Here is a 27310-nt window from a genome sequence, read left to right on the forward strand (position 1 = left end):
ATTTTTATTGTTCTTTGTTTGTTAAACATACATTTTTCCAATGGAAACAAGTTGGGCAACATCCAAGTCCGCTCCATGATTCAACATGGGATAGGACCATGTTTTGCACTTGGATACATATCAAACATCAACAGTCTAGCTTCCTCTTTTGTATACTAGCACAGGATTTTTTTCTTGAATTCATTTCGCAGATTGGTATAGGTCTCAGCTACTAAATTGATTCGACAAAAGATTCAGACTCCAGAGAGGAACCAGCCAGGCTGTACATTGTTGGTAAGTGATCAAGTGGAAGAATGTTCTTGGTGTACAAACAGTGACTCTGCCTTTAAGTGTGCGTGTATACGCCCACGTTTGCAAAGAGGAAGAATGAAATGTATGTATGTCCTGTTTCAAGTCGTGCTAAAACGTGGTGTTGGGTGTGATATTTGTTATCGATGCCAATCATCAAATAAACTAGTTTGCTATAAATAGTGGGTCTCGGTAATGCTTTTTATTGAACCACCCTGGGTCTCAAGGAATCGTAAGTTGTCTTTTTTGTTTCTTTTATTCACTATATTGCCTGAAAACCTTTACATGGAATGTATTAGACAAGAACTGCAATGTACTTAAGTTAACTGTTCTTATTGTGCTCGTCTGTTTCTTAGGTAATCTTTGACTAAACCCGTGTGCTAGAGCAGTCTTTTTTGATGCCGTTACAACATTGTCAGTTAAGTAAAAACAAGTCAAGCTGTCGAACTCACGGGATGAAACTGAACGCACTGTATTTTTTCACCAAGACAGTACAGCTTCGTCAATCCCCGCGTGAAGGAAATCGCTCACCTCCCACGTGCAAAACGTAGTGATATTGACACGCCAGATTAGCGCGGTAGCGTATTGTGCTAAGCAGGAAAGCGCGCTTTTCTGTATTCTTGTTAACTTTCTGAGCTTGTTTTGAATACAACCTATCATATCTATATGTTTTTGGAATCAGGAAATGATAAAGAATAACATGAAATCATTTTTGGATCGATTTCTTAAATTTTAATCGTAAGATTAATTAATCTATTTTCGTTAATTGTGATCACATTTTAAGAGTAAACATGACATATGTATATATTTTTAGATTCAGAATGTGATGAAGAATACGATGCAATCAATTTTAAATTTGTTTGCGAAAATTCAATTTTGATGACAACTTTAGTGAGCAAACTCATTGATTAGCTTTTAAGCCTCCAAGCTGAAATACAATACCAAAGTCCGGGCTTCGTCGAAGATTACTTGACCAAAATTTCAACCAATTTGGTTGAAAAATGAGAGCGTGACAGTGCCGCCTCAACTTTCACGAAAAGCCGGATATGACGTCATCAAAGACATTTATCGAAAAAATGAAAAGTCTGGAGATACCATACTCAGGATCTCTCATGTCAAGTTTCATGAAGATCGGTCCAGTAGTTTTCTCTGAATCGCTCTACACACACACACACACACACACACACAAACACACACACACACACACACACACACACACACACACACACACACACACACACACCACGACCCTCGTCTCGATTCACCCCTCTACGTTAAAACATTTAGTCAAAACTTGACTAAATGTAAAAAGGCAAAACAAGGAACAGCGGCAAAAGGACAGCAGTTTGTGCATTTTGGCCGGTCGATGAAGCCGAAGGGACGATTGAAAGCTTCAATTACAAACGTCACTGACTGAACAAACCAAGACTTCTCTTCTTGGACCTGTATTCCATATAAAAGTGACATTTTTGGCGCCATGAGCGAAAGAACTTGGCGAAGACGTCATAATGCGAAGCATGTCGTCACGTAAAACATGTTGTCACTTCTCCCATGAACTGACAAAGAATTTCGAAAAAGAAGTCTGTCTCGGTGACTTCGTCATATCAGCATAAGAAAATCAATCGTAAGGTCACCGCCAGGCTGCGCATGTGTCGGTGTCGGATGTCATTAACTCGGGTCCGTTCTTGTCAAGCTCCAGTGCCAGATGTGTAGCAGACAAATAAAAAGAATAAGACTTGTAGGTTATTCGAACGTTTAATTGTTGACAACACAAAACGTTGCATTTACAGTACGTTGACCCATAGCGAGTTTCATCGACGATTTTGAGATAGGTTCATTGTTTGTCTGTTGGATAGAATTATTAACAAGAAACAATATTAAGCATGAATTTGTCAGGTCAGACATGTTTCTTCTTCTTCTGCGTTCGATGTTATGGCCGTTAAATCCTCAGTTCGGTGGCTGCCAAGAAGTCCGCAGTCGTCTGTAGATCGGCAGCGGGTCCCCAGAGCCTGGTGCCCAGGTAGACATATGTTTGATAGTCAATATCATGTTAAAACTGTACAGATTATCCAATAACAAAAATATTGCAACAAATAGCCCACTAAAACATTTATTCCCGTGTCATGTCATTCCAACTTTCGTTTGCCATTAAAGGCATTTCACTTGGCTATCTCGCACACTCTTTGGATCAAAGATTTCTTTTAATGGGGTTACAAGTATCCTTAGCGGATTATGACTTTATTCAGTTATTCTGCAGAAAAACAGAAATGCTGGAGAAAAAAAGCATTTCTGAATAATGTCATCAACCGCCGAAGCATCGTTTTTTTCTGCAGCAAAATAGTTTTTTCTGCAGCATATAGTGTTTATATGTTTTTCTGCAGCATTATTGCGATTAACGTTTTTTTCAGAATAATCTGTGACAGTTTTTCTGGGGAAAAACCAACGTTCTTGTAAAGTAGCGTTTGTACCCGTCTCCCCCCGGGATATAATAGCTTGCTCCACTCACTCCACAGTGGACCAATCAAAAAGCGTGTCAGGGGTCATTCACTCCCATCCATTCATTCGGAATGTCTGGGTGATGCAATATAGAGACGGTTATTTCAGTCTCCTCTGACAGTATGTGTGTGTGTGTGTGTGTGTGTGTGTGTGTGTGTGTGTTTTAACTTGAGTGTGTTTGTCACTGTGTGTGACATTGTGTATGTGTGCATTTGTGTGTCACTGAGTATATGCAGAGACATACATTCTATCTATGTGTCTGGTATATGTGTGCGCGATGGTGAGTGTGTGAAGGGTGGGGGATAGGCGCGTGCACACAATCAATTCTTTGACATCCCAACCCCAACTCAGGCCAGTACGACACTCAACAGGTGAGCCGAAAACACGGCCATACGTAACACGGCACTGCATGCTTATCAGACGCGTGTCGGCCCACTGAAGCGGTCAGCGAACAAAGAAATTTCGGCTTAGGCGAAGTAGAGCTGAGTAGTGGCCGGTCGTTACACCAGCTGGTGATTGTAGTAGCGCATCTCAATGGCCAATGCTGCCCTAATTTACACAACAACACATCTGACACCTTCATTACCTTCACTTGAGTGTATTTGTCTTCTCGTGATAGTTTATCGTCATAGCGCTCAGTGTTTTCTAAGTAACTTGATTTTGGACAAGTCCGTCTCTAAATAGAGGGGAATCTCACGTCTCCAATATGAGCAAGTACAAAATGCTGCAGAAAAAGTGTAAACAGTTTTTCTCCAGTAAAACAGCATCACCGTTTTACTGCAGCATTCTTGATTTTAATTTTACTGCATTAAAATGTTTTTCTGCAGAAAAAAAATATGCTTCGGCGGATGATGACATTATTCAGAAATGCTGGAGAAAAAAAGTTTTTTGGTGTAAATAAAGTTTTTTCTCCAACGTTCCTTTTTTTCTGCAGAATAACTGAATAAAGTCATATTCCGCTAAGGATACACATGACCGCCGCTAGAATATAGGTACCCTAAAAATCGATCTGCCCAAAATGTAAGGTATCAATTAAAAGATCGACAAAAAAGCACGTAGGCACAGCTTGGAAAACTTCAAGTTGATTATATGTCCTAAACAGGTTATTTTGTGTTAGCTATCTTGCGTGATTCTTGTGTTATGCCATTTCTACTTATGCAGGTGTTGAAAACGGGAAGTTTTCGTGTCAGTGTTGCGGGGTACCATGACAAAAAGCTCTGTATTTCAGCAATTGCCCACTGAATTGCTTTGAATCTTCTAGGAGTTTATTCCTACATACGAGAAGTATTTCATGTAAAATATTGGATCATTACGGGTATGTCTTCTGATGTAGTGCAATTTTCCAAAAATTGTTTTGAAATCCGTAACAGCTTTGTTCAGTTACAGCCAAAAAGAAGTCATGACTTCGAATGCATACAGACAAATGACTAATACAAGTACTGCCAAAGTTTCATTTGAGTATGACCAGTTGCATAAATGTGCTAATCTTGTAAACACAAGAAAAACAAGTCGCGTAAGGCGAAATAACAACATTTAGTCAAGCTGTCGAACTCACAGAATGAAACTAAACGCACTGCTTTTTTCACCAAGACCACATACTCGTAGTTTCGTCAGTCAACCGCTCGTGGCAAAGGCAGTGAAATCGACAAGCCATGCACAATAGTGCGGTAGTGGTCGCGCTGAGCAGGATAACACGCTTTTCTGTATGTCTATTCTTTTTAGCTTACTGAGTTTGTTTTTAATCCAAACATATCATATCTATATGTTTTTAGAATCAGGGACCGACAAGGAATACGATAAAATTGTTTTTAAATCGATTTCGGAAATTCAATTTTAATCATAATTTTTATATTTTTAATTTTCAGAGCTTGTTTGTAATCCAAATATAACATATGCATATGTTTTTGGAATCAGAAAATGACGAAGAATAAGATGAAATTGTTTTTGGATCGTTTAATAAAAAATATAATTTTAATTACAAGTTTCCGATTTTTAATGACCAAACTCATTCATTAGTTTTTAAGCTACCAAGCTGAAATGCAATACCAAAGTCCGGCCTTCGTCGAAGATTGCTTTGCCAAAATTTCAATCAATTTGATTGAAAAATGAGGGTGTGACAGTGCCGCCTCAACTTTTACAAAAAGCCGGATATGACGTCATCAAAGGTATTTATCAAACAAATGAAAAAACATCCGGGGATATCATTCCCAGGAACTCTCATGTCAAATTTCATAAAGATCGGTCCAGTAGTTTAGTCTGAATCGCTCTACACACACACACGCACAGACACACACACACACAGACACACACACACACACACACACACACACACACACACACACACACATACACAACGACCCTCGTCTCGATTCCCCCTCTATGTTAAAACATTTAGTCAAAACTTGACTAAATGTAAAAAGGAACGTTCATGCTGTTTTCCAATCCCTCTGAAAACACACTGCGACCAATTTAAAGGCACAGTAAGCCTCCCGTAAACTATCACAGAGCTCCCAGAGCGTCTACATACCGGACAAGCATACTTCCATTTGAACGCTCACCGAACGGAAACATCCTGGCTGCTTTCTGTCGAGCGTGAGAAATTTTCAAAGAATTTATTTTCGTGGACTTGGGCTTGTACAACAATGGCGCCTCGTTTTGGTGCTGGACGGCTGTTTTGATACCGGAAATCACGCCCGGACAGTAAGCCTCTCGTAAACCATCACAGATACTGTCAGGCTATTATACACAGTACAAACACCCTTCCATTTGAACACTCACCGAACGGGAACATCCCAGGTGCCCTACGTAAAGAGCGACCAATTTACAAAGAAATATTTGTTCGGATTGTCTCCATCTCAATCGGACCCATCCTGAACTCAGGTCAAAAATGAGTTACTTCCCTTCAACTGGCGATAGCCGTGGAGTGATGATTATCAGAATGATTCGGACCGTGGTGCGTTTTGGCGCTAGACCTAACTTTTAAAATCTAAATAATAAATTCTCAGCTTGTTACACAAACATTCTTAAATCATAAAAGAATTCTTTTTTCATCAAGACAAGATCAGTACAATTCGAAGTTTTGAAAGTTTGAAAAGCCCGAAAGCAGGGTCACGCAAGGTCGTGATTTTCGTAGCAGACGGCGGTTTATAGGCAGTCAAAAGCCATCGCTAGAGTTCTTATGAATCACATTCGTTTGTTTCGTGAAAAGTCAGAGGTACATAACGTGCTATTGCAGATAAGCTCACAGCGAGCCCCATTCAAATTACAAACTGACGACTGCATTGTGAAAAAGGGAAACTGGATCACACGGGTTCACGATGGCTCCGGGGTAAGATAAACCACGCAAAAATAAATTCTTTGAAAATTGCTCGCTCTTTACGTAGGGCACCTAGGATGTTCCCGTTTGGTGAGCGTAACAGACGGCGGTTTATAGGCAGTCAAAAGCCATCGCTAGAGTTCTTATGAATCACATTCGTTTGTTTCGTGAAAAGTCAGAGGTACATAACGTGCTATTGCAGATAAGCTCACAGCGAGCCCCATTCAAATTACAAACTGACGACTGCATTGTGAAAAAGGGAAACTGGATCACACGGGTTCACGATGGCTCCGGGGTAAGATAAACCACGCAAAAATAAATTCTTTGAAAATTGCTCGCTCTTTGACCTCTTTACGTAGGGCACCTAGGATGTTCCCGTTTGGTGAGCGTTCAAATGGAAGGGTGTTTGTACTGTGTGTAAAAGCCTGACAGTATCTGTGATGGTTTACGGGAGGCTTACTGTGCCTTTAAGCATGTCTGGGCATCGGTGTAGGACAACGATCGTCAAGAAAATGCAAAATGTGTTTACAGGACTAAGATATTTACACCAGTCATAATCAAGTGAAACTTTGGAATGGGAAATCATAAACATGGTATGTGCAGGTTTCAAGATGCGCATCCTTATCCTTCTGAGTTTGCTGTGTATGGCTGTGTGGAGAGTCGACGGCTCTGACGGCTGCACCAATTATGGAATGCTGACAAAGTTTGAGCGTATCTTCACCCCCGCCTGCAACGCGCATGACGATTGCTACAGTCGTGTAAGTGAACAGCAGGAGTTTGCTATCACCTGCATACAAACTTGGCCAAACGTATTTCACAACTAAATAATAAGTATTGTTGATATTATATCAGTAATTCGTAATTTCTTTGTTGAAAAAATAAGCATTTAATTTTACTGCTGAGTGCACTTTTGGATTTTGACGTCACTCTAATTCTTAAACACACACACAACATATTTTTAAACCTTCAAAAGATGGACAAGAAACCCATCACAGCATGTATGGGCCCTTGCGGGTTACTTCCAATCTAGACACGGAATCCGATCTTCGAGCAATATACATACGTGCTTAGCTTAATATTCTCTCTCTCTCTCTCTCTCTCTCTCTCTCTCTCTCTCTCTCTCTCTCTCTCTCTCTCTCTCTGTCTCTCTCTCTCTGTCTCTCTCTGTCTCTCTCTCTGTCACTCTCTCTCTCATTCTCTCTCTCTCATTATCTCTCTCCCATTATCTCTCTCCCATTCTCTCTCTCTCTCTCTCTCTCTCTCTCTCTCTCTCTCTCTCTCTCTCTCTCTCTGTAATAACTGTATGTATGTATGTATGTGTCACAAAGATGTAAGTAGCATATTTGTGAGGTGAAACCACGTCGTGTTTTTAACCTCCCTAAATGTTGTACAGGCGAGGGTAGCTGACCGGACTGGCGTTATTCACGTGTTTCAGGTGTTGCACGCAAAACTGGCTTAGCTTGATGTGAGTTGTGTTTGAGACATGTAGCTGGTCTGAGGTAAATAACGTCACAGCGTGTGAGATTTCCAACCGGGAAGGTTGTTCAGCGTGTGTCAGACTTGTTCTGGGAACAAGTACTCTTTCAAGAGACGGGTCTCTTAAGGTAAATGATTTACTATGTTGTATATTATTGACGTTGGAATACATAGCTGGAGCGTAAAGGTTAGTGTGTATAAAGTGCACCCAATCTTAGTGTGAAGCGTTGAGAGAATTCTTGATGTAATTGTTTCACGGTTTTTCATGGGGAATTTCTTGAACATAATGGCTACGCATTTATGTTATGTTTAAGACGGTCATGCTTTGTATGGGGAGTGTTATTCATTGATTAAGTGTTAGTTTGGATATTGAATCTGTACGGAATGTGAACGTGGAATGAACGAGAATGTATGAGTGGTACATGAACGTTTGGAAGAAGAGATGGTTTTAGAGAATGTTGTATTAAGACTTGGTTAAATTCTTTAGGAGTTTCCATGAGGGATTTCCATGGCGTATAAGGGAGGGACCTTACACGAGAGAAGCGCTAGACGACGGTGGAAGCAAGGGACCACCTCTGCGCAGATGACTAGACGAGTGGAGTCTTCATCGAGACCGGTCGTAGCTGACGACGGTTGTTTCCGCTACGGGCGGAAGGGTTTCTCGGGGAGAAACCTGGAAGGTGTGTGTGGGCATCTTCCATGAGATGTGTGTTGGCATCTTCAGTGAAAGGTGCGGGTTGGCATCTTCAGTGGAAGGTGTGTGTTGGCATCTTCAGCGAAAGGTGTGTGTTAGCATCTCTGTGTGTTGGCATCTGAATTCATTATTCTACGACGATTCAGCGGGACAAGTAAGTGAACTGGCGACATGCAGTGAGCCGTGAGACGAACTCGTGAGTGTCTGTTGGTACCTTCTTGTGTGCGTTAATCTATATTTGAGAAAGTATTGTTATAATATGTATTTACATGCCTTGAGTGAAAGCTGGAAGATTGTGCGAACTGTGTGTTGAAAAGTTGTTCGTATTGATGTATTTAAAGTGAAGAAGTATGTTGTTTTGGTTGAGGAAATAATGAGCCTGCATCCTCCCAAGTTCTGTTTTTGAAGTGTTTGGTGTGAAAGGGTAGAGACAGTGCAAAAGGGCAGAACACGCATAATAAATTCACATGCAAACCACTTCGTGACAGTGGTGACCCCGATTTAGCCCTAAATAGGTTTTTGTTTCTAAGGATAGATTTTTGTGGTAGTTAGAAAGCAGTTGCTTCCCTTTCAGTAGAACAGAATTGAGAAATTGTGGTTGATAAAGAAGTGCTTACAGGGTAGCTAAATATAAATACGTTGATACTTTGCGTGTTGTAGTGAGTTTGTTTATGTGTATGTTATTGGACACCCCCTCTCCAGCTCTAGGGGTCTACGTAGTTGTATAGTTCGTACGTAGAGAGGGCCTTAGTTTCTGTTTGCTTCCTGTTCTGTGTATTTATCATCTATCTTTCTATCTAAATTCTAGCTCCCTTTCCTATAAGTTTTTTTTAAAAACTATTTTTCTTAGATTCTATCTTGGATTGATTGTTGTGTATGATTGTTGTCGTTGAGGTGCAGGCTTATTTTAAATAAAATAGTATAGGGTGTGCCATTTTTTTTGTGTGTATAAATTCTGAAATTGTGGTTTTTTTTGTTTGGACTTTTTTTTTTAGTTGTGTGGCTTGAAAAGTGTTTTGTTTATTATTGTTATTGTTTTGTATGTAGGGTGATTATCTCCCCTATACTAGTGTTTGATATTTAGTTGTTGGTTTGGGGAAAGTTTTGTGGTTTTTTTTAAAAAAAAATTTTGTGGTTAGTAATAATTTGTAAACATTTGTACTTAAGACAAAATTTTGGGTAAATTTTTTGTTTGGTTGTTGTTGTTGTGTGAACATTTAAATTTTGTTTTGGTTTTGCTCGGGCGATTGATTTTCCTTAAAGGATCTGACGCTGGTTAGTGGTGTGTGGAATTGAAATTTTCATTTAAAGTGTGTTATTTGGGTTTGAGAAACTTTGAAATTTCCAGTTAATTTATTTTTTATTTTTGTTGTTGTTGATGTTTTAAAGTTGTTAGTTTAAGTTTGACATTGATTGACAAGGTTTGAAGCTGTTATTAATTGTTTAATCTGATATTTTCTAAATTATATATATTGTTTTTGAACTCTATTAAGTTTATTGTTTATTTTTTGAGACTGGTTGTGTAAATAGTTAAGTAGTAAACAATTTGAGGATTGTTTTTAAAAAGGCACAAGATTTCTGTTAGTTTAGTATTTTATGATACTCTTTCGTGTGTGTTTAGTATTGCGAGAAACTGGTGTATGATACAACTTTTTGATACTTAAAACAATTTTGTGAACTTGTGTTACTTGATCCATTGTATTACTTTGAGATTACTTTGATATTTTGACATTGTAAAGATGGCAGAGACTAGTGATACTGGTGGTAAGACATATGCTGATTATTTGACATTGGGAGAGAAGCATGGGTTAAAGGCAGAAGCTTTGTTTAAGTTTGCCCAGGATCAGGTGGATAGAGAAGAGAGAAGTCAGGAAAGGGAAGCAAAGAAAGTAGCAGCTGAAGCTGAGGTTGAAGCAAAAAGATTAGAAACTGAGGCTGAGACAAAAAGATTAGAAACTGAGGCTGAGACAAAAAGATTAGAAGTAGAGGCTGAGACAAAAAGGTTACAAATTGAGGCAAATAGGGAATTAGATGCAAAGAGGCTAGAAGCAGATACTGAAGCGAGGAGAATGGATTTGGAGTTTAAGAAAGCAGAGCAAAGTACGGGTGGAAATGCAGGTGGAAGATCAGGTCCCAGCATTAGGCCCCAGTACCCAAAACTCCCCATGTTCAAGGAAGATAAAGATGACATTGACAGTTTCTTGTTCAGATTTGAAACGCATGCAAAGGCGAACAAATGGAATGATTCAGAGTGGGCTACATACTTATCAGCTTATCTGGAAGGTGGAGCTTTGTCGTTGTTTCATTCATTGTTTTCAACGGGTACTTTGTCGTATGAAGACTTGAAGAAAGAGTTATTGAAGAAGTTTCAGTGCACTCGAGAGGGATTTCGGGAGAAATTTCGCAGTACGAAGCCAGAGGCTGATGAAAGTTTTGGCACATACGTAACAAGGATGACGCATTTGTTCAACCGTTGGTTGAGGTTGTCGGATATAGAGACATCATATGAAGCGTTGTTTGATTTTGTGTTGTGTGAACAGATTCTTACCAGTGTATGCACTGATTTGGCAGTCTTTTTGAAAGAACGTGATTGTAAAAATTCAAAAGACATGATTGCTAGCGCAGAAATGTACAAATCAGCACATCCGAATAAATGTTTGGCCAGAAAGAGTCAAGTAACTCCTTTGGGAACTGGAAACGTAGCGTTCAATCAGAATCGTGGATCGGGTCAGCCTTACAATCGAGGTCAAGGTGATAGTGGCAGAAGACAAGAGGGGATGAGCAGAAATACCAGGTTTCAAGGCAGAGGAGATGATCGTAGGCCGGGTAGAAGAGGATGGCAGCAAGGAAGTTCTAGAGGTACAGGTACTGAACAGCAGAATCAGGACACATGTTACAGATGTGGGCAGTTTGGCCATTACGCTAGAGAATGTATTCAGGTAGCATATTCAGCCAAGTCGGTAGCGGATTGTCAGGACGCTGGAGTGTTGGTAAGCTCGGCAGCATTCGGGTCGTTGCCATTAGCGGAAGGTCTCGTTAATGGGAAGCAAGTTTCAGTACTGAGAGACACAGGAGCTAATGTAGCTGGGGTAAGGAAGTCGTTGGTCTTACCAAGCCAGTACATAAAGGGAGAGGTTCAAAAAGTGAAGGGTTTTAGTGGACGGATTGATTTGTATTCATTGGCGGAAGTGGTTGTCGATACCCCATATTTTCAGGGAAAGTTGAAATGTTGTGTGCTCACAGACCCAGTCGCTGACCTAGTGATAGGTAATCTTCGGGGTGTGGTACCCAGAGTAGATTTATTCCTTGGGAATACGCAGGGTGTTGGATTGTGTGCTGATGTAAGTCACAAGAAAATCACTGAAGAGGTGGTACTTGAGAAGGTCGTGTGTGGTACGAGTAGGGCAAAAGCCAAAAAGAAACTGGAGGATTCCCCGGTGCCATTGAAAAATGTGGTTACTCCTGATGTGTCGGTTAACGAGGAGGATCTGAAAAGTTTGCTGAGAGAAGATGAGACATTGAAAGAGGTGTTGAGTGTGTCACGAGAGGATGAGAAGTATGCAGTTTGTGCAGAGAAAGTTGTTGATGTTGAGGAAGTAAGTAGTGGATATCGCGAAAGCATTCCACTGAGGTCTGACTGGGGCAGTCATGATGTTTTCCCAAGTAAATGTGGAGAGGCAAATGTTGCAGTGTTACCTCTGACTGAGGAGAGGAAAACGTTGCCGTTACCTACATTGCCTAAGGGGAAGGAAGAGACAGTCAGAGATATTGTTTTTGATCCTGGTTTGACAGATGGTCAAAAGGATGAAATGAAGCAGGTGTTTGGAAAGATGGATGAAATTTTCAAAACATGTGATGCGGTGGTGTCTTTAACGGCAAGAATTAGCATTCGAGGTTCATCCAATAGCATGAGACAGGAATACGTTGACAGACATTTTGTCCAGATCATTCGGAGATCAGAGCATACCACATGTTTATGGGATGCGTGGAAAAAGAAGGTTGTTTTGATCAAAAGAAAACTCAAGAATTTTCTTTTTTCCCCGGGAAGGGGGATGTCACAAAGATGTGAGTAGCATATTTGTGAGGTGAAACCACGTCGTGTTTTTAACCTCCCTAAATGTTGTACAGGCGAGGGTAGCTGACCGGACTGGCGTTATTCACGTGTTTCGGGTGTTGCACGCAAAACTGGCTTAGCTTGATGTGAGTTGTGTTTGAGACATGTAGCTGGTCTGAGGTAAATAACGTCACAGCGTGTGAGATTTCCAACCGGGAAGGTTGTTCAGCGTGTGTCAGACTTGTTCTGGGAACAAGTACTCTTTCAAGAGACGGGTCTCTTAAGGTAAATGATTTACTATGTTGTATATTATTGACGTTGGAATACATAGCTGGAGCGTAAAGGTTAGTGTGTATAAAGTGCACCCAATCTTAGTGTGAAGCGTTGAGAGAATTCTTGATGTAATTGTTTCACGGTTTTTCATGGGGAATTTCTTGAACATAATGGCTACGCATTTATGTTATGTTTAAGACGGTCATGCTTTGTATGGGGAGTGTTATTCATTGATTAAGTGTTAGTTTGGATATTGAATCTGTACGGAATGTGAACGTGGAATGAACGAGAATGTATGAGTGGTACATGAACGTTTGGAAGAAGAGATGGTTTTAGAGAATGTTGTATTAAGACTTGGTTAAATTCTTTAGGAGTTTCCATGAGGGATTTCCATGGCGTATAAGGGAGGGACCTTACACGAGAGAAGCGCTAGACGACGGTGGAAGCAAGGGACCACCTCTGCGCAGATGACTAGACGAGTGGAGTCTTCATCGAGACCGGTCGTAGCTGACGACGGTTGTTTCCGCTACGGGCGGAAGGGTTTCTCGGGGAGAAACCTGGAAGGTGTGTGTGGGCATCTTCCATGAGATGTGTGTTGGCATCTTCAGTGAAAGGTGCGGGTTGGCATCTTCAGTGGAAGGTGTGTGTTGGCATCTTCAGCGAAAGGTGTGTGTTAGCATCTCTGTGTGTTGGCATCTGAATTCATTATTCTACGACGATTCAGCGGGACAAGTAAGTGAACTGGCGACATGCAGTGAGCCGTGAGACGAACTCGTGAGTGTCTGTTGGTACCTTCTTGTGTGCGTTAATCTATATTTGAGAAAGTATTGTTATAATATGTATTTACATGCCTTGAGTGAAAGCTGGAAGATTGTGCGAACTGTGTGTTGAAAAGTTGTTCGTATTGATGTATTTAAAGTGAAGAAGTATGTTGTTTTGGTTGAGGAAATAATGAGCCTGCATCCTCCCAAGTTCTGTTTTTGAAGTGTTTGGTGTGAAAGGGTAGAGACAGTGCAAAAGGGCAGAACACGCATAATAAATTCACATGCAAACCACTTCGTGACAGTATGTATGTATGTATGTATGTATGTATGTATGTATGTATGTATGTATATCTGTTTGTCTGTCTGTCTGTCTGTCTGTCTCTCTCTCTCTCTGTCTCTCTCTCCCTCCCTCTCTCTCTCTCTCTCTCTCTCTCTCTCTCTCTCTCTCTCTCCCTCTAGTACAAACAATATCTGGGTTTCTTGCCATTCTTCAAACTTGTGGCCGTTTTCTTTCACAAGTGTCCGTTGTAAACTGTATTAATACGGTTTTGGTTGTGTGTGGTTGAACCAGGGCGTTGTTAATTACAAAGATCTTTTGCGTGCTTTTAGGGAATGGTTGGTCGACTGCAGATGGTAAGAGTGGGACTATCATGTACAAAATAGTGAAAGATTTGTTGTTTATCGGACATTTTGTACTGTACATGACATTAAACCCTACCTTTTTATATTTAGTCAAGTTTTGTTTTTTTTAAATATGGATAGGCATCTCAAATTTATTATGACGAGGTTTCGTCTGAGTATTTCAGAAATTACTGTGCATGCTCACCGATATAAAAAAACCAAAAACAACATAATGTCGATGATTTGATGTGTCCGCTTTGTAAAGAAAATCAAGAAGATGAAATCCATTTTGTATTGTGTTGCCAATATTTAAACAAGCTAAGAGAACAATTTATTCTATTTAAAATAATAAAAAGCCAAGCCTTTTCCGACTAAGTTTGCTCTTAGCCTCATCAAAAGAAACTATCGTCAGAAATGTGTCCTTATATTTGTATAAAGCATTTAAGTTAAGGGAAGTCGTAACCTCTTAGTTAAGTGCCGTGTAATGTTGTTTTAGTATTTATTATCGTACGATTTTCATTTTGCGTGTGTGTGAACTTGTTCAGTGCAATGATATGCAAAGTTAATTTTTTGTTCACACTCCTTCATAAGGGGCAATTCGCAATGGCCTGATAAATAAACTATATGCTTCTGCGTCTCTCTCTCTCTCTCTCTCTCTCTCTCTCTCTCTCTCTCTCTCTCTCTCTCTCTCTCTCTCTCTCTCTCTCTCTCTCAAATACAAACAATAGGAGGGTTTCTTGCTAAATCTCTTCAAACTTGTGGTCACTTTCCTTCACAGGTTGGGTCAGCTTGACTGCGTGGGAAATTGAGACAAAATGAACATGCCCCATTAGTTAATACTCTAACAAAACTCTCAGTTCTGTTAACTATTTGGACAGCTCAAAGTTAATAATATCGTCGGCAAAGAACGCCGTTTTAATGGTAGATATGGTCTATGACCAGCGACGTCATGCCCGCATATTGCTGATATCAATTTGAATTATGCCACAGTACTGGCACTGTTTTCGTACAACGCTTACTTCTCGACATTGGTGCCACCCGCGATCTTGAATCCGTACAGCATCAATTACACATTGACAGGCTTCCGTTAAAAACTTCCAGATTATCATGGTCGACTGATACCCGACGGAGCAACCTGGCTTTATAGAGCCAGTCACTCACCTTAAGTCACAATTATTGATAGTTTAGGCTACGTGTCTGGAAAGCTAACACACGTGTGCATTCCTGCTTCCCTTTCTTTCTTGTCTTGTTTTTATATTTATTTTTGTTTTGCTTTAACAATTTGACCATTTCAGTGGATGCAATTAATCTGTCCTTTAAGATGCCTTTGCCCTATCCTTTTTATATTTAGTCAAGTTTTGACTAAATATTTTAACATCGAGGGGGAATCGAAACGAGGGTCGTGGTGTATGTGCGTGTGTCTGTCTGTCTGTCTGTCTGTGTGTGTGTGTAGAGCGATTCAGACTAAACTACTGGACCGATCTTTATGAAATTTGACATGAGAGTTCCTGGGTATGAAATCCCCGAACGTTTTTTTCATTTTTTTGATAAATGTCTTTGATGACGTCATATCCGGCTTTTCTTGAAAGTTGAGGCGGCACTGTCACGCCCTCATTTTTCAACCAAATTGGTTGAAATTTTGGTCAAGTAATCTTCGACGAAGCCCGGACTTCGGTATTGCATTTCAGCTTGGTGGCTTAAAAATTAATTAATGACTTTTGTCATTAAAAATCTGAAAATTGTAAAAAAAAATAAAAATTTATAAAACGATCCAAATTTACGTTCATCTTATTCTCCATCATTTGCTGATTCCAAAAACATATAAATATGTTATATTCGGATTAAAAACAAGCTCTGAAAATTAAATATATAAAAATTATTATGAAAATTAAATTGTCCAAATCAATTTAAAAACACTTTCATCTTATTCCTTGTCGGTTCCTGATTCCAAAAACATATAGATATGATATGTTTGGATTAAAAACACGCTCAGAAAGTTAAAACAAAGAGAGGTACAGAAAAGCGTGCTATCCTTCTTAGCGCAACTACTACCCCGCTCTTCTTGTCAATTTCACTGCCTTTGCCATGAGCGGTGGACTGACGATGCTACGAGTATACGGTCTTGCTGAAAAATGGCATTGCGTTCAGTTTCATTCTGCGAGTTCGACAGCTACTTGACTAAATATTGTATTTTCGCCTTACGCGACTTGTTATATTTTTGTATAAAGTTTCCGAGCAAATGGGAGGTGGACCTGTACCTTTTTGTATGAATTAAGTTCGCAGCAGCATTTTCCGCCTAGTGACGCCTACTAATGAGTAATGAACATGCTTGAAAGCAGATAATAGGAAGATGATCTCACCCATGTTTCAGTCTGGGACCTCCAGGCGAACCTGTGACCAGAGGTTCCACAGCAACTTGCTGTCCGCGTGCAGGTCAAATTACTCTGGCTCGACGAGAAGGCAGTGCGAGGAACACGCCAATACATACAGGGCTGGCGTGAGAACGTTTGGTTGGCTTTTTTACAGATCGGACGGCTGCACCAATTATGGAATGCTGACAAAGTTTGAGCGTATCTTCACCCCCGCCTGCAACGCGCAGCGCGATTGCTACAGTGGTGTAAGTGAACAGCAGGAGTTTGCTATCACCTGCATACAAACTTGGCCAAACGTATTTCACAACTAAATAATAAGTATTGTTGATATTATATCAGTAATTCGTAATTTCTTTGTTGAAAAAATAAGCATTTAATTTTACTGCTGAGTGCACTTTTGGATTTTGACGTCACTCTAATTCTTAAACACACACACAACATATTTTTAAACCTTCAAAAGATGGACAAGAAACCCATCACAGCATGTATGGGCCCTTGCGGGTTACTTCCAATCTAGACACGGAATCCGATCTTCGAGCAATATACATACGTGCTTAGCTTAATATTCTCTCTCTCTCTCTCTCTCTGTCTCTCTCTCTGTCTCTCTCTCTGTCACTCTCTCTCTCATTCTCTCTCTCTCTCTCTCTCTCTGTAATAACTGTATGGTATGTATGTATGTATGTATGTATGTATGTATATCTGTTTGTCTGTCTGTCTGTCTGTCTGTCTGTCTGTCTGTCTCTCTCTCTCTCTGTCTCTCTCTCCCTCCCTCCCTCTCTCTCTCTCTCTCCCTCCCTCTCTCTCTCTCTCTCTCTCTCTCTCTCTCTCTCTCTCTCTCTCTCTCTCTCTCTCTCTCTCTCTCTCTCTCTCTCTCTCTCTCTCTCTAGTACAAACAATATCTGGGTTTCTTGCCATTCTTCAAACTTGTGGCCGTTTTTTTTCACAAGTGTCCGTTGTAAACTGTATTAATACGGTTTTGGTTGTGTGTGGTTGAACCAGGGCGTTGTTAATTACAAAGATCTTTTGCGTGCTTTTAGGGAATGGTTGGTCGACTGCAGATGGTAAGAGTGGGACTATCATGTACAAAATAGTGAAAGATTTGTTGTTTATCGGACATTTTGTACTGTACATGATCACATTAAACCCTACCTTTTTTTTTAAATATGGATAGGCATCTCAAATTTATTATGACGAGGTTTCGTCTGAGTATTTCAGAAATTACTGTGCATGCTCACCGATATAAAAAAAACCAAAAACAACATAATGTCGATGATTTGATGTGTCCGCTTTGTAAAGAAAATCAAGAAGATGAAATCCATTTTGTATTGTGTTGCCAATATTTAAACAAGCTAAGAGAACAATTTATTCTATTTAAAATAATAAAAAGCCAAGCCTTTTCCGACTAAGTTTGCTCTTAGCCTCATCAAAAGAAACTATCGTCAGAAATGTGTCCTTATATTTGTATAAAGCATTTAAGTTAAGGGAAGTCGTAACCTCTTAGTTAAGTGCCGTGTAATGTTGTTTTAGTATTTATTATCGTACGATTTTCATTTTGCGTGTGTGTGAACTTGTTCAGTGCAATGATATGCAAAGTTAATTTTTTGTTCAATGGCCTGATGAATAAACTATATGCTTCTGCGTCTCTCTCTCTCTCTCTCTCTCTCTCTCTCTCTCTCTCTCTCTCTCTCTCTCTCTCTCTCTCTCTCTCTCTCTCTCTCTCTCTCTCTCTCTCAAATACAAACAATAGGAGGGTTTCTTGCTAAATCTCTTCAAACTTGTGGTCACTTTCCTTCACAGGTTGGGTCAGCTTGACTGCGTGGGAAATTGAGACAAAATGAACATGCCCCATTAGTTAATACTCTAACAAAACTCTCAGTTCTGTTAACTATTTGGACAGCTCAAAGTTAATAATATCGTCGGCAAAGAACGCCGTTTTAATGGTAGATATGGTCTATGACCAGCGACGTCATGCCCGCATATTGCTGATATCAATTTGAATTATGCTACAGTACTGGCACTGTTTTCGTACAACGCTTACTTCTCGACATAGGTGCCACCCGCGATCTTGAATCCGTACAGCATCAATTACACATTGACAGGCTTCCGTTAAAAACTTCCAGATTATCATGGTCGACTGATACCCGACGGAGCAACCTGGCTTTATAGAGCCAGTCACTCACCTTAAGTCACAATTATTGATAGTTTAGGCTACGTGTCTGGAAAGCTAACACGCGTGTGCATTCCTGCTTCCCTTTCTTTCTTGTCTTGTTTTTTTTTGTTTTGCTTTAACAATTTGACCATTTCAGTGGATGCAATTGATCTGTCCTTTAAGATGCCTTTGCCCTATCCTTTTTATATTTTTGTATAAAGTTTCCGAGCAAATGGGAGGTGGACCTGTACCTTTTTGTATGAATTAAGTTCGCAGCAGCATTTTCCGCCTAGTGACGCCTACTAATGAGTAATGAACATGCTTGAAAGCAGATAATAGGAAGATGATCTCACCCATGTTTCAGTCCGGGACCTCCAGGCGAACCTGTGACCAGAGGTTCCACAGCAACTTGCTGTCCGCATGCAGGTCAAATTACTCTGGCTTGACGAGATGGCAGTGCGAGATATACGCCAATGCATACAGGGCTGGCGTGAGAACGTTTGGTTGGCTTTATTACAGATCGGGTTAATAGCGTAATACACAACCGTTTTGCGACCAGTGGGGGGTTCCGGGTTACCTCAAGGAACGCACCTCTGCGCTGACCTTGAAGATAGGACCATATGCTGCACTAAATTGGGGGAAATTTATTTTCCTTTGAGTGTTGCATTTGTCTTACATCTTCAAACAGTACACACACACAAAATAATGTTCACAAAAAGAAGCACAAAATATCCAATCAGAAAAGTAAGGAATGATAACTTAAAAGCAAAATTATCTGTGCACGTACAAGTGTCGCTCTTACTAGTAGCACCACGTCGCAACTATGATGCAAAAAGAACAAATTAAAAAGTTGACCAAGAACGTTGACAAGAAGCAATTCCACGTTGTCAAGTGAAAACGCCTGCAATGACAAATTCCGAACTGACAACAGTTTGTAAGATCAGGATAAGTACCTTGTATGTCAAGTAATTTTAGTTAAATTGCATTTTATCAAGATGCATTGATGAACACCGAAGTTTGATAAGTTTTTCACGTCATACGCACCCTTCAAGAGTAATAAAAAATTCTGAGCATGACGTTTTTTGTTTTTGTTTTTTAAAAGTTTTTATTCGCACGTGTGTGTGTGTGTGTGTGTGTGTGTGTGTGTGTGTGTGTGTGTGTGTGTGTGTGTGTGTGTGTGTGTGTGTGTGTGTGTGTTTGTTTGTTTGTTTGTCTGTCTGTCTGTCTGTCCGTCTGTTTGTCTGTCCGTCTGTTTGTGTATGCGATGTGTGTGTACGTCAAAATACACAGATCTTGCACAACATGTACAATACAATAAAACAACGTATATAATGAACTGGAATGAATACCCGCTTCGCCGGGTAGCCGGCTTCGCCGGGAAGAAGTACTTAGAGCCGTACGCCGGCTTCGCCGGGTCCGAACAATGGACCCGCCAAGCTTAGGTCCCTCCCAGATTCGTGGAATGGGAACAGCACGAAAATGATTCAGTGGCCATAATGCCATTCCTGACCATATCGAGTCCCATCCTTGTCGACGAATGTAACCGTGTTAATCACCTTTGGAGGCGAACTCCACTCAAACAGGACTGAGCAAGTTATGGCTTCTCAACGGAAGGCCAGTACATAAAATTACACAAAAGCCGCCAGACCACATCACAAACAGAACTGAAGAATGCACAGGTGTTGCTCATGTAGAGACACACACACACACACACACACACACACAAAAACACAGAGAAGCCGTATCTATAGAGAGATAGATGACAGTGTATTTTTCGCGTGGCTATAAATTGATTCGACCTTTGCACTTTTACAGTGAGGATAATTTACGGGTCCAATTTACGTTCTGTACACTGCGTTGACCTTCCAAAAATAGTAACAGTAACAGAACGCCGGGAATATCCGAAGACGCTCCACTCACTATGAGTGCACCATACGAAGGAAGGGAGGTAAACGCTGAAAACCTGGAGAATATGAGAATATAAGGAAGAGTTACTTATAATGGTGAAATAAACACAAAAACAAAAATCGATTCAGCGCTGCGCGCTAAGAGCACGTGTTGAAATATCTCATCGATGATATTGTGTCCGGGGTGTAGCTGAATACGGTGTTCAAATTTGAAAAAGATCCACCGAGAACTTTGGCTTTGGTGTGTCGGTATGGGGGCCCGGGTAGCTGAGGTGGAACCAAAATAGCTGAGGTGGAACCAAAATCGGTTCCGCGCTGCGCGCTGAGAGCACGTGTTGAAATATCTCATCGATGAGGTTGTGTCCGGGGTCTCTCTGAATAAGCCCACCAAATTTGAAGCAGATCCATCGAGAACTTTGGCCGTGCATGGGGATTACACAAATACACAAACACACAAACACACAGACACAAGTCGTATATATATATAGATACAAAATATCACACGTCATACAGCATTAAGGCAATGACGATCCACTAGCCAGTTGACACAGTTTTGAGTGGTGCAGTTAACTCGGGAATGAGAATAATGCAATACTTAAAACAACGGGTAGCGTTCTCACACACTGAGTTGTCATACCCACATTCCACACATCCGTTCTAGCTTCCGTTCCCAGCCGTCCTGGGGACGGCTGCCACTATGGTCAGACGCTGCTCAAAGATGCCAAAAACGGCCGTTTGCGCAGTGTTCCATTGTTGTGGCAACCGTCCTTGGTCGGTACGGGAACGGGACCTAGAACGGTTGTGTAAAATGGGGGTATTAGATCTGACTCTCTTCGGAAAACTGGTCATTGAGTGCGTGTTTACCTTTTTATATCAAGTGCCTAGTGACTAGTGTATTAACCGTCCTGTACATCAGTCATTTTGTGTGAACAAAAACGCATATTTCAAATAATGGATGTTTTTATCAATGCATAAAGTGAGGTGTTTTTTCCACTCTCTCGAGACCTCAGTATTGTAAGGCGCTAAGCACTACAGTAGGCTTTGCGCCATAGAAATAATCGATACCATTGTTATCATCAATATTTAATTCATCCAAGTCAGTCGAAGCTGCTCTACGTTCATATTCTTGTAATTCTTACTTCGACAAAGAAGACAATTTGCTGAAGTGTACACGATAACATTGACATATCTCGTCTGCTGTAGCGTCAGTCACACATTCACACCGCCAGCAGTCGGCATAATGCAATCAACCGTATTCAGCAACACTGGAAAATGCATTCACATTTTCCCCCATTTTATTATACCCGTTCTTTGTATCACTCAGGAACAAGGAGCTACGTGGTTGAAAATATATGTCTGCGGTTCACATGTCAGCAAAGTGCTAAACACAAAACAAAGCGCGTGCACGCTTACACGTAAGCCCGCACGCACGCACTAAACACATGCAAGCACGCACACAAGAACACACACGCACACACACATTCGCGCGCGCACGCACGCGCACACACACGCGCGAACACACACGAACACACACACACACACACACACAGATCCACACACAGATGCACACTTTTCTAAAAACTTTTCAAACACAACTGAGAAGAGAAATTGGACGATAATTTCGACATACATGTTTTTCTCCTTTATTAAAAATAGGTGTAAGTTGTAACATGAGCGATTTTCCAAATCGAGGGAAATATACAGGTCTTCATGTAACGAACGGTTAAACAACAATGTAAGTGGTTCTAATAATTATATGACAGACAAACTTACCTTCAACTTCAAGAGTCTATTATGTATGCGATCAGAGCCATCTGCTTTATTCACGCCTAAATTACCAATTACATCTGCGACTTCTTTATTTGATAAAACAAGATTATCCATCGATGTTTCTACGGATTTAATAGGTGGTACCATCATCGGTTTCTCCTTGAAGTTTACTCTGCTCTAAAAAGGTCTTATTAAACAAGATGTGCCTTTTCATTAATTTTTCTTTTTTTCTCCGTTCTTTTTACATTTAGTCAAGTTTTGGCTAAATGTTTTAACATAGACTGGGAATCGAGACGAGGGTCGTGGTAGAACGATTCCGAGAAAACTACTAAACCGATCTGCATGAAACTTCACATGAGAGTTCCTGGATATGATATCCCCAGACGTTCAATTAATATCTTTGATGACGTCATATCCGGCTTTTAGTGAATTGAGGCCTCACTGTCACGCCCTCATTTTTCAACCAAATTGATTGAAAATTTGGTCAAGCAATCTTCGACAAAGTCCGGACTATGGGATTGCAATTCAGCTCGGAAACTTAAAAGTTAGTCAATTAGTTTGCTCATTAAAGTTGTCATTAAAATCTAATGTTCCGTTACAGATAAAAACATGATCGCATTGTATTCTTCATCTTCTCGTAAATTCGAAAATATATAAATATGTCATGTTTCAGGGCCTAGCATTGGAAAAAGTGAGTTCAGCTTACAGGAGGCCCCCAGTAGGGTCCGGGGGGCAAAGCCCCCTGAATTTGAAGATTTTTTTTAGATTTTTTACCTAAAATGATCTCCCCCAAAGAAGACTGAGCAAATAAATGATGCCTTCACCAACAAGCAAAACACAGACAGAAAACAAGAAAACTGACATTGACAATCTTGTGTTATTTGGCCTAAAAGTGCTTACCTTCTTCAAACAAACACAATGTCACTCAATGTCAGCAATGTCACTCCTTGTCTTAAAGTTGTTGAAAACTATACACAGTCTCAGGCATAAAGCATGTCCCTCCTTTGCTTAAGTTGAAAATGTTGAAAACTATACACAGAGAACAAACTGAAGTTGTTAAAAAAACATTTACACACTGGAAAGTGGAAATGTCTTTAGCAGATGTTGTGAGATGATCCTTCTTGGCTTATTGTTTTTTGAAAAAGATTCAAGTTTGAACTGCTTGGCCTTGCGAAGCCCTTGTTCGCGTAAAATATTTCTTTCCGGCACAGTATGCTTTGCCAGAAATAGCAACCTTTCTGAGCCATAGTCCGTATCGGCACATTACTTCTTCTGACTTGCCTTCCGCCTTCGGAACGAAATCCAGCCATTCCCACTTCCAGGAATACCTGGATTCTTTGTCACTGAATGGTTGACCACGTTCAACAATGTCGCTTCGAGACATTATGTCAAGTCTAGAGCCACAAAACACCGGCACAAAGCATGCTCGCGCGATGCCAGAGGAAGTGCGTGCTCAAGCAAACTGTCAAACCGAACCGAACGGAGCACAAAACGAAAGCTGGGACTGTTTGGGTTTACCGTTTGGGAATAACAGGTTTTTGCATTTCGGCGTACACAAAATCGAGTTCCGCGTACCGGTGATGTTATTTCGGCGTAAAGTACGCCGAACGGCTTACAATGCTAGGCCCTGTGTTTACTCTAAATATGTGCTCAGAATGGAAGAAAATAGGTTCAGTAAGTACTACGGTCGCAGTGGCCATTGCTTCGCGTGACCCGCCTCAGTCTTCGTCAGTCGAGACTATCTGAAGGTATAGTCTCGGCAATGACTGTTTGTTTGGTTATTGATCGTTATAGTTTGATAACGAATGACTAAATGATTTTATATCGCTTCACGCGACTTGTTTGTTTGTTGTTGTCTCTAACCCTATGCGCCTTTCAATACTGATCACCACTAAGACGGGCGCAGTGGCGTAGTGAATAAGGAATAAGACATCGGCCTTCTAATCGGAAGGTCGCGGGTTCGAATCCCGACCGCAGCCGCCTTGTCGGTTAAGGATGGAGAATTTTCCGATCTCTTAGGTCAACGCATGTGCAGACCTGCTAGTGCCTTATCCCCCTTCGTGTGTACACGCAAGCACAAGATCAGACCAAGTGCGCACGAAAAAGATCCTGTAACCCATGTCTGAGTTCGGTGGGTTATAGAAACACAAAAATACCCAGCATGCTTCTTCCAAAATCGGCGTATGCTGCCTGAATGGCGGGGTAAAAACGGTCATGCACGTAAACACCCACTCGTGCGAAAACATGAGTGAACGTGGGAGTTTCAGCCCATGAACGAGAAAGAATAAGAAGAAGATCACCACTCTCCTCGGTCCTGTCGCTCCTTGACCCAGTGGAGCAAGACCTGCACCTTGAGATGATTCGCCCCATACCCATAATGCGTACCGTCCACAGAATGTAAAGGCGCCGTCATGTTGAAGGAATCCAAGATAGGAATTCCCAGAGGCTCCAACCGCCGAGCGATCGCCTGGTTATAGAGCTTCACACCCTGGTACGACTGCGCCGAATATACGGGCGTTTTGAGCAACCCTGGCGCATGCGAACCAGCCCATATGAACTTGGGCCAAGGTCGTAAGGAAGATGGCGTCGCCTTCTTTTTCGGTTGCGCAGGGGGAGAAGAAGGAAGTTTGTTTGATCCAAGGATTAAGGGAGGGGTAGCGTTTCCCACGCCGTATTTTTTGCTCAGGTCAAACAGAGACGCCATGCTCGCTCCTTCTGAACCACCGACCTTCATTGACGCTAACGATGATGATGTGGAATTCGTGAAGTATTTAACCAGAGGTTGGAGGAATGATGGCCACACCAGGGCTGTCCTGAAGTTGTTGTGAATGCCCAGCCCGGCTAAAAGCAACACCCGCTGTTTGCGAGTGTGTAGATTGTCTATGTAAGGTAGAAGAAAGTGGCCTGTTTCAACTATCATGATCTCGAGGTAAGTGGCTGTGACCGTTCCGTTGCACAGCGTTCGGTTCTGGTCGAGGATGTCGCGGCACCGTATCCCGTTGATCTGGTACATGCCCCGACAGATCTGTTGTATGTCTGGATGTTTTGGACACAGAAAACGAAAGTGTAAGAACCAGGATGAGAGCATTAAAGATTAGTATGCCTCCCCCCACCCCCCCTCCCCATCAAGATGACGAAACAAGTCGCGTAAGGCGAAATTACTACATTTAGTCAAGCTGTGGAACTCACAGAATGAAACTGAACGTAGTCCGCCGCTAGTGCAAAAGGCAGTGAAAGTGACGAGCTTGTTTGGCGCGGCTGCGCACCTTCTCTTACCCGGTGCAACTGAATTTCACGCACTTTTGAATTTCACGCTATGAATTTCTCGCATTTCTTAACACATGAATTTCACGCAGGTTTCCAGTTAAAATCTCTCCTTACTTGTCATTTGAATTTCACGCACACGCATGCACACGCATGCACGTATCCCCCCTGCATCGGTGTGTTCGTGAGTGAGTCCCGTGTATAGACGCGTGAATACAAATCACAATTCAGGAAGACACGAATACATGGGAAATCCGTGGGAGTTTATACGTCACGACGGTTCGCTCACAACTCACAAATCACAATTCAGTTCAACTACACGGCTCATTTCGCCATTGAGTATGTGAAAGAATTGAAGACATACACTGTCAGAACGATTCTTCATTCACCTCTTGAAGAATTTACCATCTCATCTAATAGAAAACTTAAATGTTTCAACTCATTTCAAGGTGAATTGAGACTCATCATCGGTCACGAGCAACTCTATCTCATATATACACACACCCCAACGCATACACTACATGCGTGATTTTCAAAAGCTCACATGCGTGAATTTCAAAAGCTCACAGTCACATGCGTGAAATTCAAACCACCAAATGCGGGAAAATCAAATGTGGGAAGACGAAAACATTTTTCAAATGCGTGAAATTCAAATGCACCCCTCTTACCAGGCCCCATCCAACTCCCGCACTCACTCAGGCACTCCACATCTATGCCATCATTCAAAACCTCACTCAAAACACACCTCTTCCCTCACTAGTCCACCCATCCCCCTCTCCTGCTGGTCCTTAATCTGTCTCTTTCTCTCTCCTTCTTCTTCCCTTTCCAGCTCTATTCTTCTTCTCTCAACTAACTTTATGTATCCAATAATGTATTTATTTATTTTATGACTGTTTTTCCGTCTTCAGAATGCATGTGCCTGTAGTTGGTATGAGTGAGTGCGTCGCGTCCTCGCTGTGCGTCTGTCTGCGAGTGTATGAGTCCGAGTGTCTTGGTCCTTGTCGATTTGTGTTTCGTATAATGTTCGCTATGTATTGTATATTTTGTAAGCGCCTAGGGCTATATTTAGATTAGGCGCACAAATGTTCATAATAATAATAATAATAATAATAATAGCACGCTTTACTGTACCTATCTTCGTTTTAACTTTCTGAGCGTGTTTTTAATCCAAACATATCATATCTATATGTTTTTGGAATCAGGAACCGACAAGGAATAAGATGAAATAGTTTTTGAAACGATTTTGCAAATTTAATTTTAATCATAATTGTTATATTTTTAATTTTCAGAGCTTGTTTTTAATCCAAATATAACATATTTATATGTTTTTGGAATCAGAAAATGATGGAGAATAAGATGAACGTAAATTTGGATCGTTTTATAATTCTTTTTTTTTTTTTACAATTTTCAGATTTTTAATGACCAAAGTCATTAATTAATTTTTAAGCCATCAAACTGAAATGCAAACCGAAGTCCGGCCTTCGTCGAAGATTGCTTGGCCAAAATTTCAATCAATTTGATTGAAAAATGAGGGTGTGACAGTGCCGCCTCAACTTTTACGAAAAACCGGATATGACATCATCAAAGACATTTATCGAAAAAAGAAGGGCAAAGCCCATACGACTCACATGCTTTACACATTTTTCCTACCAAAATACATGTGACCTTGACCCAAGGTCAAGGTCATCCAAGGTCATGCAACACACAGCTGTTAATTCAAGACATAGGAAGTACAATGGTGCTTATTGGCTCTTTCTACCATGAGATATGGTCACTTTTAGTGGTTCACTACCTTATTTTGGTCACATTTCATAAGGGTCAAAGTGACCTTGACCTTGATCATATGTGACCAAATGTGTCTCATGA

At 41.0% G+C, this 27310-nt stretch overlaps 1 protein-coding gene and 1 long non-coding RNA gene across 2 annotated transcripts in view; one reads left to right on the forward strand and one right to left on the reverse strand.

Annotated features, from left to right (window-relative positions):
• The first annotated feature begins 376 nt into the window (after positions 1-376).
• LOC138967244 (uncharacterized) lies at positions 377-19579 on the forward strand. Its single transcript, XR_011455883.1, has 4 exons — positions 377-520; positions 6704-6858; positions 16354-16599; positions 18868-19579. It is a non-coding gene; the product is annotated as an uncharacterized lncRNA (long non-coding RNA).
• A 2460-nt stretch (positions 19580-22039) lies between these two features.
• The window catches only part of LOC138967246 (uncharacterized), a 38608-nt gene continuing 33337 nt past the window's right edge, over positions 22040-27310 (reverse strand). Inside the window, exon 3 of the mRNA XM_070339767.1 lies at positions 22040-25216. Coding sequence (XP_070195868.1) covers positions 24477-25216 — 740 coding nt within the window. The 3' untranslated portion in view covers positions 22040-24476. The remainder of the gene's footprint in view (positions 25217-27310) is intronic.

This window comes from Littorina saxatilis, linkage group LG5 (assembly GCF_037325665.1).
Source record: "Littorina saxatilis isolate snail1 linkage group LG5, US_GU_Lsax_2.0, whole genome shotgun sequence".
Taxonomy (NCBI): Eukaryota; Metazoa; Mollusca; class Gastropoda; order Littorinimorpha; family Littorinidae; genus Littorina; species Littorina saxatilis.